The sequence below is a fragment of the Ambystoma mexicanum genome, chromosome 7q (genome assembly GCF_040938575.1).
Source record: "Ambystoma mexicanum isolate Mex_15411 chromosome 7q, UKY_AmexF1_1, whole genome shotgun sequence".
NCBI lineage: Eukaryota > Metazoa > Chordata > Amphibia > Caudata > Ambystomatidae > Ambystoma > Ambystoma mexicanum.
Window position 1 is genome coordinate 987,186,139 of NC_090941.1, and position 19,022 is coordinate 987,205,160.

The 19,022-nt window shown below is 46.9% G+C and overlaps 1 protein-coding gene across 4 annotated transcripts in view; it reads right to left on the bottom strand.

Annotated features, from left to right (window-relative positions):
* Positions 1-19,022, bottom strand: part of FAM168A (family with sequence similarity 168 member A) — an 812,985-nt gene that overhangs the window by 247,438 nt on the left and 546,525 nt on the right. For all 4 annotated transcript variants that reach the window (XM_069640117.1, XM_069640118.1, XM_069640119.1 and 1 more), the window contains one exon: positions 14,576-14,656. In XM_069640117.1, the coding sequence (XP_069496218.1) occupies positions 14,576-14,656 (81 nt within the window). The remainder of the gene's footprint in view (positions 1-14,575; positions 14,657-19,022) is intronic.

The following is a 19,022-nucleotide window of genomic DNA, read 5'->3' on the forward strand; positions in this document are numbered from 1 at the left end:
TGGCATCTTCATGTGTACATCAATAGGACCATGGAGAAGAGCCTCACACATTAAAGGAGGACTTGGAGTGAATGTGGAAGTCCCTGTAACTCATCTTTTCCAATACTTTGGCAGACACCCAATCAGTGATGAATGCCACATTGAGCTTTCACATGCTTCTTTGCAGGCAAAAGCTCAAGAACTGGCCTTGAATCATTTGTTTTTCTCAGACCTCAAGCAGGTGAGCAAGGACCATATGTTGTCATATCTGTATCCTCAACATTTACCTTGTAGGTTAAATTGCAAACTGCAGGACCCCATTCTGGATATTTGGAAGCCAGAGGCCCTGAAGTGAAGCGAGTAATACAGCATGTCATGCTCTATGAATATTATGCAAAATCTTCTCCTTCCCTCCTATATCCTCAACAACATTTTCAGTGACAGTTGGTTGTGTGACATTAGAGTTCCCCGATGTTCATCAAAATACACTTCACCCTCCCTTTTGCGCTACAGTGCAACACACACCACCCTGCCTAATCATGGTGGGAGTGTGTGCATGACGATGTGTGGTGATGATTGTAGACAAGGAGACCGCTTTCGTATTCACCCTATGCAGTACTATATGTAAGTTTGATATAATATGATGTGTTTTGGGGACAAAAAAGTCAGAAGGTGATGTACAATTAAAATTAACAGAAAAGAGTAGATATGAAACTGCTACAATTGGAGAAAAAATATCTGCATAAAGCAGATCAATACTGTTGAAATGACTTGGTCATCTCTGTTTTTGGCTGCTGTCCAAGCCAAGACATGTTTTGGCAATTCCAAATGTATGGACTTCAACCAGCGGCTCACAAAAGCAAATCTTTGCATTCCTTCCTTCTACCAACACTTTCAGAATCCCTTTCCATCATGATTGGCTCCACGACTTCGGAGTTCCCGGATAGCCATTGCAATACAATCCAACCTCCATCAAGTACTGCAATATCACAGCCTGTCCATGAGGAATCCCATACTAGTTTGTGAGGCAGCATCAGGAAATATTTCATCAAGGAAGCAGAAGGGCAAGATTGTGTTTAGTTACATTTTTCGGTATAGTGTTACCATCTATCCACTCAGACAGGCTGCCTTTTTGCAGGCGCTGTGTGTTCAGTTTACCAGATTTCTGCTACCTGGTACAGTTTGCATTTACTGTCCCTGCAAACTATAGGTAGACATATCAAGTGGACTTAAGTGATAGTGGTTTACTGTTCAGTCGCTCACTATCTAGAATTGCTCTTGAAGCCCCAGCTGTGAAGCACTTCGAATATCGGTTAAAAGGAGGGCATACCTTGAAAAAGACATGGCAGAAATGAAGAACTGCTCTGTAATTTAAAAACTGACACTGTAGGCCTGAATAGAGGATTGCATTTCGTGTTGAAAGGCATTAAGCTCAATTAATATTTATAGGGGATAAAAAATGAATTTTAAACAATGTTAATGGTTTAGCGTACACATGTACTAGTCCCTGTTGCTTAAAGAGAAGACCCGAGTGAAAAGGGAGTTTGAAAAGATTCGCAAACAAGGAGACTATTTGTATTGTGAAAAATAAAAAGCATCCTTAAAGCATGAAAATAATACATTTAAGTACATCATGTTCTTCATTCAACCGTATTAAACAGGACTGCTGGTAGTTGGTAAAACCTAGTTCGTTTTTGCGGTAAACGACCTGCGTGATCAATAATTGCATTGCTGTTGATTAAGTTAGTGCTGGCACGTTGACTGACATGGTGTCCTGAGGTTGGGACAACCTTGGACGCATTTGCGATTGCCAGTATATTTTTGCTCTGCAGGAGGGCTAACAAGTGTGGCAAGTCAGAACCAGGAGATGGGCACTCATTTTCTTGAGGATTGTTTATTAAAGAATTTTAAATCCACCTTTGTCCATGATGTTTGAAGAACTACCTCAAAGAAAAAAAGTCTACAGAGTGCTTGTCAGGATGTTCCCTTCAAGAAAACAGTCTGTCGTCCAGAAAACCTACTCTGATTCTATCCCTACCACATTGAACACACAAACATCTTAAACACACTTCCCAAATTTAGGAATGGTGTCCCACTTCTGACTCCCTAATGATCTCTCCTTGATATGATATGGCATTTATAACCCGCCTGTACACAAATGTTTCTAGGCGCGACAAGACAAGGAGGAGGAGGAAACAAAAGGGAGGACAAAACAACAATCTTACTAGGCCTTCTGTCATTCAGATCGCGCAAGAGCAGGGAATGGGGATGGTGGGGGAGGGGAGAGAAGTGCCGACGGTTGGGGAGGATGGAGAAGTACGGGACAAAGGAAAAAAAACAAGAGTGTAGCCAACGGGTGTTAAATGCGGGTACTAAAGTGCATCCAGAGGGTGACTAGTAAGTGCAAGGGAGGGGACTGTAGGGATACTGAGACAGACCACAAGTGGAGGGGAGCCAAGTGCAGTGCAGGATTGCAGCTGGACAGGCAGGGACCTGGGCAATAATTCAGAGGGTGTCCAGCTGACCAGTGTCTAAATCAGGCAGGTAATCAGCAAGGGAGAAGAAAAGAGAAGGCAGAAGCAAAGAGCAAGGTCTTGAGTTGCTTCCGGAACCGGATATGGTTCTGCTCAAGTTTCAGAGAGGCAGGGAGGCTGTTCCAGACGGAGGCCCCAGCCGAAGAAAGACATCTGCCCCAAACTTGTTGCTTGGAAAAGCAACTGACCCTCAGAGAGTTGGAGGTGGAGGAGTGAAGAGCTTGAGAAGTCAAATATTTAGGAAGAGAAAATTGGCCCCAGGCCCCAGAAAGCCCGGTGGACAATGCAAAGGTTCTTGAACTTGATCCTTGCCACCACTGGGAGTCAGTGAATGGATTTCAGAGCTGGAGAGATACGATCCCTGGGCTTGAAGCAAAGGACAAGTCTTGCAGTACTGTTCTGGATGATTTGTAGAGGATGGAGAGTAGAAGTAGGAAGATTTAGAAAGAGGATGGTGCAGTAGTCCAGTCTAGAGAGGACCAGAGCTCTTGAAGACGGTGAGCTACTGGGAGAAAGTGAGAAAAGGAAGAATACCTCTGAAGAGGTGCAGCTGATAGTTTGACTTCTTAGAGACGTCAGAAATGTGAGGAGAGAAGGAGAGTGTGGAGTTGAAGATGACAGCAAGGTTCTTAGCCTCAAAGGTAGGAACAGGAAAAGGGCCCAGGGTGGGCGGCCAGAGAGTGAGAGTGAAGGAGGGAGCTGGAGTTCCGATGAGGAGGATCTCAGTCTTATTTGCGTTAAGCCAGAGATCATTGGCAGCAGACCACTCCTGGAATTGCAGAAACACAGTCAGGAAAGAGAGAAGGAGTAGAGGCGGCTGAAGGAGAGCTGAGTGTCATCTGCATAACACTGAAAGTTGGAACAGAGGGAGGCTATGCGGAGGGCAAGAGGTGCCGGGTATTGGTTTAACAGGCAGGGAGAAAGTTTAGAACCCTGGGGAACACCACAGGTAGAGATAGAAGAGGAAGGACACCAGTTGGACCTGCGAGGGTCGATCAGTGAGAAAGGAGGTCAGCCAGGCCAGGGCTTGATCATTGATACCCAGGTTATCACAGAGCCGGTTGAGCAGGATGGCGTGATTGACCATATCTAAAGCAGAGGAATAACAAAGTTACTCAACGTAGTGACTACCTTACTCCTAGTCCATAGTTCCCTTTCCTCCATACGTGTGGAACATTCCGTCCTTCAGGACGGGATCTGAGCACTTTTGTAAAAAAGCATCAAAAATGTTTTTGTTGTCCTCTTATTTTTACATGGGGCCACCACACGTGGCCTTAATCCCGCCCTCCTGAGCTCCGCCCCGCGCATCCCCCTTCAGTCCTTTTCTATCGCCAGGTCTGAGACCATTTAAGCAATAATAGAGGATACTTTTCTAGAGGGGACGCCGGAGACGTAGAGTAAAGGGGACTATGGACTAGGAGTAAGGTAATCACTAGGGTGAGTAACTATGTTATACTCCTACGTCTCGTCCCCTTTCCTCCATACTTGTGGGAGATTCCCAAGCACGCATCACAGGTATCACGGGTGGATGGAAAACCCCCTTTACTGGAATACGTTTTTAAGAACAGCCTGGCCAAATTGGGCATCAGCCCTGGAGCTCAAGTCTAAGCAGTAATGCTTACAAAAAGCTGATGGGGAAGCCCACGTAGCCGACTTGGCGATGAATTCCCATGGGACATACTTTTGGAGAGCAACAGCAGCCACTGGCCAGCATGGATGCCTTTCGGAGGTTTAAGTCCTTGAATGCTATAGGCTTCTGAAATACATGAGGCAATCCATCAGGAGATAGTTGCTTTGGAAGCCGGTTTCCCTTTCAGGTCTCTGAATGTGACAAAGAGTTGTGAGGAGCTTCTGAGTACACTCGTTCAATCGAAGTAGAACTTCAGAGCTAGCCTGACGTCCAAGTTGTGTAAAACTCTCGGCACCTGATGCTGGGTTAGGAAAAAAAAAAGACAGGTAAGGAGAACGATTGGTTCAAATAAAAATCGGTAATCACCTTAGTCAGGAAGGAAGGATGAATGCAAAGCACAACCTTATCCTTGTGGAAAGTGAGGAACAGATGTTCCACAGAAAGAGCTTGCAACTCACTTACTTGCCTCGCCGATATCACTGCGATCAGAAAAGAGACCTTGCAAGAAAGATATTTAAGATCGGTAGTGGCCATGGGTTCAAACTGCTTATGGCATAAAGCAGCGAGGACCACATTTAAAACCCATTTGGGATGAAGAGTGCGTACTGGTGGGAAAAGATGGAGGAGTCACGCAAAATGTTTGATGTTTGGATTAGTCAATGAGAACGAACAGCTGTCTGTGGACAGGTAGGCCGCAATGGCAGAAAAATAAGTTCTGCAAGACAGAACATGAATGCCAGAAGCTGCACGGAGAGACACAAAGGATAGAACAGTGTCCACTGTGTCTGGGGTCAAGCCGTTTAGCTAAACACCAGTGCCAAAAACAGAGCCATTTGCTCCTATATTGAGCCCTCATAGAAGGTTTTCTGGCCGCTTGGCTAATGCGCATATTGTCCTCAGACAGATTAAACTGCCCTTAAGATCTGAACTCCGGCACCAGGCCGCCAAGCTGAATGATTGTGGGGAGGGGTGCCACAGCTGGGGATCGCTCTGGTGAAGGAGGTCAGGAATCAGCAGCAATCTGATTGGATGAAGAATTGACAGATGCCGAAGTTCCGAAGACCAGAATCTGGCTGGCCTCCAAGGCGCTATGAACAGGAGAGTGCAATCCGATGCACTCCTGAGCTTGCCGAGTGACGGATGGATCAGAGGCAATGGAGGAAAAGCATAGGCCTTCATGTTGTGCCATGGGATCTCAAGGGTGCCTTCCAGGGAGGACGCTCCGAGGTCGTCCCTGGATGCATAAAGAGGAAGTTTCTGGATTGTAGAAGTTGCAAAGAGGTCCACTTCTGGAGTGCCCAATAGGCGAAAAATGTCAGAGGACTTTGCTGCTCATTTGAGTCTGCAGTTACATCGATGTAACCTGGGATGAGTGCAGCCTATGGCTAGTTCCACTAGGAGAGGTGACTTGGTGCCACCCTGCTTGTTGATGTAAAACAGCGCCACAGAATTGTTCATGCAAATCCGGAATACCTTGTTGGTCATAGACTGTTGGAAAGCTTTGAGCGCCAGAAACACAGTCAGGTGCTCCAGATAATTGCTATGGAACTGCCTGTCCTGAGGCGTCCATAGGTCGAATACTTCGAGGTGACCCATCGTTGCTCCCCATCTAAGAAGGGAGGAGTCTGTGGTAACCGTCACTTGTGGGCAGGGCTCCTGGAAGGAGGACCCCACTGAAAGGTTGATGGTAGAAGACCATTGCAGATCCGCCATCATGCAGGTTGGAACTGGGATTAACTTGGAATCCGGGTTTGAGGCCGGAGACCAGCAGCTCCGAGGAGCTAGCTGAGTGCGCCTCATCTTCATACATGCAAGAGGTACAGCTAGCACACAAGAGGCCATGAGACCCAGAAGTCTTTGGAACCACCAGGCCGTCATGTGCGAGGACTGAAGGAAGAACTGTCACGTGGTTGATAGGTCTGCAATCCTGTCCACCGTTAGTAACACCTTGGTACCGACTGTATTCCAATGGAAACCCAGGAAAATCAGGTATTGAGACCGCCATGGACAATTTTCACCAATTCACCAACAACCCAAGATGGAATAGGAGCTGAAGGAGAGACTGAAGATTGGTCAAGGCTGTCTGTGGGCAAAGACTGCGCAGGAGCCAATCGTCCAAGTATGGACATCAACCCCCTGCAGCCTGAGGAAAGCTGCGATGAACAACATCCTCTTCATAAAGACATGCTGTGCCAAGCTGAGACCAAAAGGGAACACACGAAAATGAAAGTGGTCCTCTCCCAAGGAGAACTGCAGGTATTTCCGATGCAGGCTCCAAATCAGAGAAAGATAGAGGATAGTGCGCAGGCCAGCCTGGTTGGGTTTGGGCACTGAACAGACGGGAGTAGTAGCCCTTCCTTTGCTCCCTGAGGGGAAAAGGCCCCACAGCTCTGAGGTCTAGAAATGTCTGTACCTCGGCTCTGAGGGAGGGCAACCAGGTCTGCTGGAAGGGAGAGTTGAAGGGTGAGGCAAGGGGAAGGGGCAAGTGGAAGCCCATCCGAGCGATGGACAAAACCCATCGGTCTTCGGTGATGGTCTACCACACCTGCAGATGAGACGAAATTCGTCCTCCCACCAGAGTCTCGTGCGACCAGCAAAAGATATCATTTGGATGATTTGTCGGCAGGGAGACTACCTGTCCCTGGAGAGGAAGCTGATGGCCGAGAAAGAAAACGGGCACCTTGACGTTGTTGCTTACGGCGGGTTCCCACCAACTGGTGCTTCAGATTGGCGCGCAGTGATCCTGAAAACCCCTGAACCCAGAGAAGCACCAAGTTTGGGACCCTGACCTCTGTGTATAAGGGGCCTTAGCTGGAGCTTTCGCCAGGACCGATACAGATTTTGCGGTTTGAGTACTCGCTTTAGCGAGTTCCTCATCTGTGGAGGAATGGAACAACTCCTTACCATCAAAAGGAAGGTCCAACACTTTGTCCTGCACTTCCTTTGAGAACTGTCGCATGGAGCTGTGATTGCCGGAAAACTTCAAACCCCGACCATATGTCCTTGAGCGGAGGTATCTGCGTGGTGAGCCGCAGCCTCCAGTAGATCCTGTGCCAATACTCTGTCGATCCGACAAACCGGCCTTGAAGTCTTCTAGCCTATTCGCAGGTATACATTCCTGAACATCAGCTAGCTCCTTCCACAGCCTTACATTGGCCGCTGCCAGGATGAGCTCTGTGTTAGCCTAATGAAGTTGGAGCGCTGAATTGGGAAAGACTTTCTTGACAATGGCGTGAGAAGTTTATCCTCCTTGGAAAGGAGTTGGGCCGCGACATTGGAGGATGCAGAGGCCGGTTTAGCCTGGAGGGTGGCTGCTGCCACCACCGTTGACAATGGGAGCGGACAAGCCGACAAGGCTATATCTTCCAAGACGTAAAGCTTCTATCGAGCGTCAATCATCTTGTTGAGATGCTGTCCGGTATGGGGTTTCTCCCAGACCTTGTCGGCCTCAGCCAAGACGTCCTTCTGTAGGAACAGGCCGGTGCACTCCTGCGGTGATAGAGTAAAGGCTCCAGAGTGCACTCCCTCCTGTGGAGCAGGGGCCTCGGGCACTGGAATATCAAGGCCATCCCATCATATCCAGCATCCGGTCATGAAATGCTCTGATTGAGCGGGGCTGTTCATCGATGTCCTAGTCTACCTGGTCCTCATCCAGTAAAGCGGGAGCAGGAGACTGATCCGCTGCATCGGGGAATGCGAAGGCAGAGGAGTAAGTGATGGAGGAGGTCCAGCAGGTAGAGGTGGAGGAAGTGGCACCACAGGGACCTGCGAAGGAGCAGGCGGGGCAGAAGGCAGCACATGAGGCTCAAGATACATTTCCCGAAAAGACCCTTAAAGTGCGCACTCATGGGGTCAGAGTGCATGAGCGTCTGAAATTTCCCAAAAAATGCATCCTCAGATGAAGGTCTAGGCGCTGGAGTGGGCAGAGGCCGCTTGGGAGGGGCATACCCCATGAACACAATGAGGATAGTTGCCAGGAAGGTCATCCACTGGCTGGGTCCACATAGATCAGGGGTGTTGAATCAGAAGGGAGCGAGACGGTATGAGGCAGCGGTGCCCGAGCGCACCAATCCAGTAAAGGGGCGAAACAGATTGTTATTCACTTGGTGTGAATAAAAAACTGTTCAGCCCCAAAAGAAACCCCCCCCCCAGCACCAGCCATAGTGAACGTTGGTGTAAAAGAGGTAGAAAAATTGGCCGCCGTGGAGGTTGAGCGGCCATTTTGTCCACACCTGAGGTGAACTGCGTCACAGGCGGAGGTGAGGCAACTGTCTCCTCAGCGGAGTGAGGGGTCTTATGTGACATTTTAGCCTCGAGACAAGGATCCTCGGCCGAGCAGGTGCTGGCAGATCTAGGGTGTTTACTGGACATCTTAGAGAATTCCCCAGAATTAGCCTCCAATTGGGGAACCTCGGCAGAGTCGATACTAGAAGACCTGAGGTGCGTGACCGCCTTCTTTGTCCCCTTGACAGAGATGGTACCACCACAACCCTGAGCGTGGGATGGTTGAGGAATGTACCTCACCAACAGGATACTCAAAGAGGATCCCTCAATTCTACTGGTATTGGATTTAGCCCCAAGAAGGGGAACCTCGGGATGGAACCCAGGACGTAAAGCTCCCTCAAGAGAGGCCTAGAGTCGTAACTCAGTGTAAAAAGCTTCAGAAATGGAGACCTCTGGGCGAACACCAGTGTCGGTGTGGATAGCTCCAGAAATGGAGACCTCAGGGCGAACCACAGTAGAACTGGGCTGAACTTTAGCCCCAAAAAGGGGAACCACAGAAGAATGTCTGGTTTTTGCAAGCCCACTGCGGCAACCCTCAGAGGACACTCTGGTGTGCCTATTAGGCCCCATGCGGGACACCTCAGGGATGCCCCTGGTAACAGAGCTACTTGAGCCCCTCCCAGTCCTGGAAGACCCCGGAGTATAATCGCCTTGCCTTCGTGTATAATCTTGCTCACTGCACACTAGGGTAGTTTTTCGAGCACCCTGCCTTGGGATATACTCATGCTCACCCCACCCTGAGATACGTTTTCTGGCACCATGCCTTGGGATACGGTTACTGGTAGCCCACCTTGGGCTAGGACTTCTCTTGCCCCACTTTGGGATATACTACCACATACCTTGTACTCCCCTTGTAGTTCTCCTCTGGCAGACTGGGAGCTTCAGGGTTGGCTTAGTCAGCGCCTTGGCTTTTCTCGTCTGCAGTTAGCATCAGGACCTTCCTATGCCGGGCCCTTTGGTATTCAGTGGTTTGTCGCCCTCGTCCTTCTGGCTTCTGCTGCTCAGCACTTCAATGCCACGCCAGACGTCAGTCTGCCTCTTCTAGACACGCCTCCCAGTAGGAGGTCTGCACCCCCCTCTTTTCCACTCCGTGGATCGTACCTTTTTAATCCTCGGACGGTCTCTGAAAGGGATCTGAAGTCAAGGCAGGCACTTGCGTATGAAGTTGTGAGTTAGTGCACCATTGTATCCCCATATAGCCAAAATAAGTGTTATTTTTTGGGATAGGAGAGGATAGCAAATATCCCTATTTTGGGATTGCCCGTCCTCTAAAAGAGGAGTGGGAGTCACCCTCAGTGACATCCTCCTTGCTTTGTCACCTATGAGGTATTAAGTTTAGCAGGCTCACCTCCGTAGTCCCAAAGGGGAAATCTCCTGTGGCGTTGAGGAAGCAGGAAATGACCAAGAGAAGCCATTTTTTTACAATGTTTTTATTGCTACACAAAAAGAAAATGCCCATCTATCCCTCTTCTAAGGTGGTTTCCCTACCTAACAAAAGATGAACTGGGGCAGTCAGGTCAGTCGACTTCTTAAAATAAACAGTCCTGGTCACAATCATGCTATCCCCAACGCTACAGCAAAACCCAACATATAAATTAGATCCCCTGGGCTCCACAGGGGTTGACTATCTCCTCCTTAGCAGAACGGACAGTTTATTGGAATAAAGAAAAAAGTCTCAAAACAAAGTTTTGATAAACCCTGAAAGATGTGTCCCAACTAACTCCTCGTTTAGACAAACGGTGCTCCTTGTGATGAAAAAAAGGTTCCAAAGTAAAGCAAGGCTCATAGTGTTCTTGTGTGCCAAACGAAGTTCAACTAAAATGTTCCAAAGCAAACAAACTTAAAGTCTATGTGGTCCTGCCTGGAACAATAAAGATTTTAGTAGTAGTGGATCTTCCTGAAGTCCCTCAAGTACTATTTCCTAGCGGTACTGGCCAGGTACGTGAGACCGAAATTGATCTACACTGCGGGGTATTTGATGGTTAGGTGCCTGACCCCACCCGGACTTTAACGTCTCCCAAGTACCTTGATTCAGGGAGTTCTTTGCCAGTTCTTCAACGGGTCTCGGAAACCACAAGACTATACAAGGTGCTTCTTAATTTGGCGCTCATCGTCTGGAGACCAATGTTGGTGATAGGGTTGCAGTCTGCTTTCAACCCTTACAGGCCACCATCGCCTTGGCTCGCCTTCTTGCTGCTGCACAATGTTGGAAGACTGCTTCGGACCACACGGTTCACCCTCTTCCTCAGGTCCCGCCCGCCGCCATTTGGTCAGCCCTTGCCTGGACCTCTCTTTGGTGGCTTGCCTGCTCACCGGATTCACACGTATCTCTGCTTGCTGGTTCTAAAGGCAAGCAGGGGAGGAGGGGGGTGTTGTACTACTTTCTCTTCTCAGGCCCCCTCTCATTAACATTGCGGCTCCACGCTTGAGAACCTCATCCTCCTTTGCTTTCAAGTTTAAATAGGAACTTCTGCCCTTGTGTATCATCAGTCACCTGACTTCCAGGGGTATCATGTTGCTGCTCCATACTTGTTGCCTTTGTTAGTTCTTGCGCATCCTGGTGGTTGACAAAGTAAGGTTTGTAGGTGTGTTACAAAAACACATTGTTTCTACTACATTGCCCATTGAGGAGGAATAGGGGAAGGGTTTTATGTCCGGGTGTTCATGTTATAAGACCTAGTATAGACCCATGCCACAGGGGGGAGATTTCCCCCCATGAGATCCTGCCACTGTGCACCATTCTCCAGGGGTAATGGTGTGTCCCGGCTGCACCGCCCTGGCCTCATTGGGAGAGGAGTCCCTGCGTGGAGAAGTGACGTTATCTGTAAGATCGTCACACTCCCCCCGTTGGGGAGAGGGGAAAGATTCCCTGGATTCGTCAGAGGAAAGGTAAGGAAATCCCAAAATGCAAGAACTATAAATAGTTCTGAGAGAACACCTACGCTTTTCATTGGTAAACTGGAAAAAATAGGTAGTGCTGGACTTAAAACACTGACTTTTTGAACCCTTTCTGTATTTCATTTTTAAATGTGGCCTCTAGAGTGTACAACTTGCAGAAGAGTGGGTTTCGCTTTAACTAAAATATTCAGAGTTCAGATTTCAGTAGCAAGTCATTTTCCATGGTAAGTGTGAGCAGTCTAAATCGCTGGGGGCATTGGATGGTCACTGGGCTGCCACAAAACCTAAAAAAGGAAATATATCTTAATAAGCCAACAAACATTATGACTTTATGCACCAGCTTGTTGAACCTTCGAGGCTTTACCCATCGTTAGGTGTGAAAATGGGTGGGTCCAATCAGAATGTAGGCACGCTTTTAAGTCTGGATTGTACATTAAGAAAAGTTGGCAAGGCTAATATTCTCTTATCTGAATAGTTATCGAATGTTGGGGGGTTAGATTAGCGTTTATGGGTGCCTGGCTGTATATGCTTGGACTCTGGGTAGAGAGGATAAAAAATCTGGGAAGGTGACAGTTATTTTCTCGCCAAGGGCATCAGCGTCCTGTCACTGTCTTAGGTAGAGGTGTTTAATTGAAGAGGATTTTGATTTGACAAAGCTCTACAAGGCACAGAACTCCTTGGTGATTTATAATAGCTTCCTAAAGTACTCTCAGGGAATACACTGATCTGGATGTCATGGATGATGGCTGATAGGAGGGAGCTTCAGAACCAGTTCTGTTCAAGGTGAGATTTTTCAGACTGGCATTTTTACTGCAGAATGACAACTACAAACAGACCAAAAGATCAAAGGTGGAGCAGAAAGTATCACATTTTCAACAATGGACATTTCCGTATTCTGAAATTCATTCAACTAGAAGGAATTCATGAACCCATGACCTCAAGTCCTGATTTTGTGAGCACAACAAGCAGAGGTTGTTTGCCTGTTACAACCTCAATGATTGCATTTCAAATAAAAGCAAGTTATTTATGTTATTTTGTAGGTAAAAGGCATACCAACAAAATCAATGCCTGAAACGAATCAATTTATTTTTTGGGAAACTTCAAATAATGTTTTAATTGATACATCAATGGAACATTTAAAGAATTATATATTAGCACTTGAATTGTTGCTTTGTTGAAGAGTTTTTTTGATCCTGAGGAAGACCCAATTGTGACACAAACCAATTGAAACAACCGAAAGGGTCAAAACATGTCCATCCATCTATATTTTCTTAAATAAAAGTACTGAAATGAAATATACTTGTTTAATTCACTTGATGACTAGGACTATTGAAATGTTAATTTCAGTTTGGTACAAAAATGAAAAAACAAAATACACATTTTAAGAAGAAGTTTGAGAAGGTGAATGTGACAATATTCCTGAAAGAATGAAATTAGAATGGTCATGGTGTTGAGAGCGTCCGTTTAGTATTTTTTAAATAATGTGTAAATAAAAAGTATTTAGGAGTAGCACTTTAAATATTTTTGAACAGTCATTGAGGTATTTATTGCAAACAAGTCAATAAATGTTTTCATTTAATAATTGCACAGGAATACTTTTTTTTTTCTTTTAAATATATTTCATGCCCTAGTCCCTGGTAAAGGGGAAAACCCACTCCAATATATACATCGATTCCTGGTGATGGCAAGAAAACAGCTCCAGGAAAGCACCCCTACACAGCTGAGAGGAGCAGAAGCAATGTTTCTGGGACACAAATCGAAGGACTGAAGTCCCAAGCTGCAGCTCAGGATGGTGACCATATTGGCAGAGAGGCCTGTTTGGTGAATGGCCAGACTATATGAGGGTCCAGGGGCACTAAACCCACTGGCGTCAGGGTGCTGATGCCGCCTGCAGGAACCGTTTTTCCTGGTGGTCCAGGGGAGGAAGTCTGTTCTTCGCTGGTCGTCCAACAGGCAGCAGCAGTTACAGGTGAATGGCTTAGGCAACACGGGCTCACTTCTGTGGCAGTCCTCCGGGTCCCCTACAGCAGGCTTCCTGTCTTCAGAATCTTGGTTTCTCGGATTAGCCTCAGAATGGCAGATAAGGCCCTTCTTTTGTCTGAAATCCAGGTTGTGTATGGGCCAGAAATCCCCAAACATAGTCCTAACCAGTTTAGACACACAAAAGGCACTTGCCTGGGTGTCCAGGCTGGACCCCGCGAACATACATGCCATTACATGGACTTTCCTGACCTGAGAGGGCAGAATGACTGCCAATAAGCAAGATAGCCAAAGGCCGGAAGTTAAACAGGTGCAAGCCATTTTGAATGTAAGGTACTCGAAACAGCATTATGCTGTCAAAAGAACAATGGTGCATGGGAATATAACAAACAATATGAAAAACCATGGTTCACAGCCACCAGCCTGTAAAAGGTACATCATAATAGCATACAAAATGTTGCCCGATAAAAGGGAAAAATGGATACAAAGATACCCCTGCTGTGATCCACTGTACAGTGGTGTGTGCTACAGTAAAACACGACTGAAGGAACTTTCTCCAAGCACTGGTAGCCTTAAGGGCTCACTCATGCCCCCAAAATAAAAGGGGGCAGAGGAGGCATGTGAAGCTAAAAACTGCTTACCTCAAAGTCAGGGAGAGGTCCAAGACAAGCATGCTGGGGATCCCATTGAAATCAATGGTGGGAAAATGCTAAAAGAAAATTCTTCCCCTCCAGTGGATACAGCAAAACACGCTAAGAGCAGCAATTCTGACTTAACATTGACCAAAGCACCCCAGCTTTTCCTGCTGTCTGTATGGTAAGCGAGTGGCAATACAAATGGTGATTCCTTTCCAAAATGAAAAGGGAACAGGGAACGTTGCCAGCTTTGCAGAGCATGTAGGGGGAAGAGACCTGTGCTGCGAGACAAGAAATAAACTTGAATGCATAAAACTATGCGCCTGATGGGTGAAGCAGAATGGCAGATGAATTGAAGGTTATAGGTCAAAGTTTCGACTCAAAAGGGTCGAATGACAAAAGGATCCAGTCAATTCGACCGAAAAAAGGGTCGAAGTTTTGGTGTAAAAACACCTTTTTTAAAGGTATACTAAAGCAAATAAAACAAAATATACAAATTCAAAACAATTTAGATCTCTTTGTTTTCGGTCGAATTGACTCGACCCTTTCGAGTCGAAACTTTGACCGGACACCTGAAATGAGAAGTCAGGCAACAGCAAGTCTTGAATGATTGGCTTAACAGGTGCTTATCTTACCTGGGGCATAGCCGGGGCTGCTGGCAGCATACATGTTAGGATTGTAAGCAGGAGTGGCTGTTGGGTACCCAGCAGGATATCCTGCAGAGGAGAGAAAGCCCATTGTCAGACCAGAAATTTCACACCGGAGCATCAATAGCATCTTCACTCCAAAAAACAGAAGGGGGTGGGAGGCGCAGTGGCAACCCGTGGCCACATGCTGAAGGTGTGATAGAGTGCAAGGACTCAATCAAAGCATCTACTGCAGTCGATCATGCGACTTGAAAGGACAGTAAGCGGATCCACACTGCAAATGCCCTTCATGATCTACAAGAGGCGAGCCCGGCACAGTTGCCTGTTGAAAGAATAAGGGCTTGCGTCCCGCTAGCCGAAGGCAGTCACTCAAGCAATCGAAAGGATTCTGAGACAACTAAATAACACTTAATTATAGGGAGCACACACGAAGCTGGGCTAGGACAGCAAGGAGGTTAATGACTTGACATTAGAGACGTGAAGATACTTCCAAGCAAGGCGATAGGAGAAAGCAAAATGGCTCACAGAGTAATGGCAGCAGGTCAGAAAGGTATATGAAGAGGAATGAGGGTCATGGTGGGCAACAAACATAGGATTGTAATTTGATAGGTCTGAACAGCGGGGATGCCTTCCATCAATACGAAAAGTGACTACAGACATTGGAGAAAGGTTAAGGTAGGAGCTTGAATGACAACACCCACCAGCCTGGTGCTACTGTTAACAGTTTACAGCATAAACATTCCACAATGAGAGCCATGGGAGATCTTAAATTACATCACCTCTCCCTCAGTACAATACATAGCAATTACACAGAGAACAAAGATTAACAGCAGCAGCAGTGTAGCACAATCAAACACGCATAGCAGTGGAACAGAGGACCTGAATGTGAACCACCTGGAAAGCCCCAGGAGACTATCCCTGGTCGTGCATAATCCCTGAACCAAGAAACAGGTCCTGCGCAACTAGTGCCACCAGCTATGCTGCGGAGGGTTGTAAGACTTGTCCTGAGAATGCCACCCTTTTACTATTAGAACTGATGCTCCTAGATAACCTTGTTCCACGTATACAGGTATGTTAATGTTAAAGGACATTTGTACCGCGCACTATCACCTCCGGAGTGGTCCCCTGGCGCGCTGGTGGCTCTGGAAAAGGAAGGGAGGGCGAGTTAGTGGGAGGAAGCAAGAAAAGAGCAAGAGAGCATTCCATGTAATAATGTCCCCTCAAAAATATCGCCATGCAAAAATGTTGCCGAAAAATGGCCGTTTTTTGTGGGGACAATATTGCATGGAACATGCGGGGGACACCGCCGCAACCCCCAAACCCTTTTTTTTTTGCTGCCCCTGTCCCCATATATATGGTCACCCATATAATATCGCCACAACCTTTTCCCGGCGATGATATATACGGTGACCATATATATGGGGATAATATTACCTGATATCCAAGAGAGCAGTGATGTGCTGTTGACGGCCACAGCCCGGTGGGTCCGTTGGCTGGGCCTGGGGTGTTTGCAACCGGTAGTCATTGTGTACTGTTGTGGAGGTCTATGTGTGTTTTTGTTTTGTTGTTGTAGTGTAGTGAAGTTTGTGCGTTTTGTTGTGCTGTAGGTTTGTGATTGTGCTTGGTTTGGAGATTGAGAGGTGTGTGCAGAGGTGGAAATTGTTAGTAAAATTGGTTAGTAGGCATCTTTAGAAGTCTCTCCTGATGCTCTTCTGTCCTGATCTGGGCCCATCTTGCATTAAGCTCCCTTTCACATCTGGCACCGACCTCAACCAGCCGCCATCATAACCCCTCCTGTCCTCCTTACCTGCCAATGTCCACCTATCAGCTAGTGTGGCGATTGCCAGTGCCTCTGCAATCCAATTGATATTTTGGTACATGGTAGCAACTGAGGTGGAGTGAAGGGATTGGCTGGGGTAGTTGACTGTCTCAATGGGTGTCACCTGTGTCTGTCTATTCTGTGTCACCTGTCCGGCAGTGCAGGAGCTTCCCTGTCATTTCTAGGGATGTTAGTGTCGTTTCCAGTTCCGTCATCCTTTTTTTCTGTTTTGATTTCCAGGTTAAATCTGTCGTCTTGATGAGCCAGATTATTAGTAATTTCCTGAATTTGTGGTGATCCTCAGTGTTTGATCTCTTTTGGGACGTTGTTCCAGGTTTTTGCGGCTAAGTGGTAAAAGGAGGAGCCTCCAAGTTTTTTCATAAGGTATGGTTTTAGTTCCAGGCGGATTTCGTTGCTGGATCAGAGGGGCCTCTTTGGTTTGTATATTATTTTCTTTTGTAGGAATTCTGCTCCTTGTCCATTGATTGCCCTGTGCGTTATGCACATGGTTTTGAAGGTGATGCGATATTTTACTGGGAGCCAGTGTAGTATTTTTAGGACAGGAGTGATGTGGTCTCTTCTAGATAGCTTGAGGAGAAGTCTGGCTGCAGCATTTTGGATCCGTTGTAGTTTCTTCAGGAGGTATTCTGGTATTCCGAGGTAGAGGCAGTTTGCATAATCGATTCTTGACATGAGGGCGACGAATGTGAGCGTTTTGTGTGTGAAGGAGAGGAAAGGTAGGATTCTTCTTGCCGTGTGGAGGAGGAAAAAACATTTCTTCACTGTTGCATTTATTTGTGGTTCTAAGGTTAGGTTATTGTCCATCAGGACTCACAGATTTTTTACTACCTTAGATGGTGTTGCTGCGGTTCCTAATTCCGTTGGCCACGGGATGGCGGTTTAGTTCTCTTGGTCTTTGGATATGATCATGATTTCTATCTTTCCTGGGTTGATTTTCAGGTTGTTGGCATTCATCCAGTTGAAGATTTCTTTCAGACAGTTGATTAGAGCTGAGTGTTCCGCTTCGGAATCTTTGATTTGGTAGATGATTTGAGTGTCATCTGCGTAGTTGTAGCAAGTAATGCTGTATTTTTTGAAGATTTTGATGACCGGAGTCTGGTAGATGTTGAAATATAGTGGTGACAGTGAAGATCCTTGTGGCACTCCACAGTCGTTAACTTGTGGAGTGGATTTGAAGGGTTTAATCCATATGGTTTCTGTTCTGTCTGCTAGGAATGATTTAGTCCAGAGTAGTGTCGTGTCTGTTATGCCCATGTCTTCTAGTCTTTTGGTCAGGGTGTCATGGCTAACTGTGTCTCACCCCAACACAACGGCTTAATCCCCAATATTACATTCTTCGCCGGAGCACTCCATGCTTCACATTGTGCCATCATCAAAGCGCACATGCCCCCTTTTGAATCCGGGGGCAAACTGCAGGTACAAATCCTTGTCTTAACATCTCGGGCTGTGGAGCCTTGATGCCAGGCTTGGAGTCACTGCACTACTGTTCCCACTTTACTTTGCTCACCACCGCCTACATGTCCACTTTAACACAGCCACTGTGGCCCTGCTATCTAGAACATATTTTGGTCCAATCCTTCCTACCCCTCATTTCAAGTGGAGCGTGTCCAGTCAGAGCATTGGGGATGAGCCTGTAGTCTTTGACTGCCTCTAGAAAGGAATATACTACAATCTAGGTCATTCACCAGGACTAGCTGCATGGCATCCTTCACACACCCATTGGCTATCACCACCAACCAATCCATCCTGGGGATGCAGAGGGGAGGCCCTAAGATGTCCAAGGGACAAACTTGCAACGAACAGCGTAATGCTGTGGAACATGAACTGCACCCCATTGTCCACCAGTAAGGATTAGGTAATACGCTCCCCATTCCAAAATCAAGCTCAAATAGGCCCATAAGGTTCCCTGTGGTCACTGTCTCAAACGCTGCTGCCTCCAACCACTATTGTCCACCATGACCAATAAAATGAAATGCCCACCTGTCACAGGGACCCAGTACGTCAATGTAGCTTACTCCTCTGCCTGCAAAACGTGTGTGCCTAACAATCCTTTGACCATCTCTGTCTCCACCCTCAAAACTCATGCTCTGATGTTCTCCGTCTACACAGCACATGTGGGACTCGCACTACTTTGGCGTTCACCATACCCTCCTGCTTTGGATTTCTTCTCCACAGACCATGCAATCACGGCTCTCACTACTTTGGCATTCTCCATCTTCAAAACACATGGGGGCTCAGCCGTGATGTGGAGTGCTCCCAAATCACCTACAAAACGCATGTGGGTGCTTTTTACCGCCTTATCATCTGCCTACAAAATGCACATAGGCCTTTACCTTCTCTACCTACAAATATTACTACCAATGGTGGGTACTCAAACAATGCAACCCACAGGAAACCCAGCATACCTGATCCTATTGCTGTACTTGACTGCAGCCGACATCAGGCCCATAATGGTTTTCTAAAAGAAGTACCTTGACATGGTATACATGGATTAATTTAACTCTTCATCAGGCTGCACACACTAGGAAGGTTGCCTGCATTGGAATCTAAAGTATATGGCAAACTCAAATAATTCAGGCCCCATCAACAACGGTT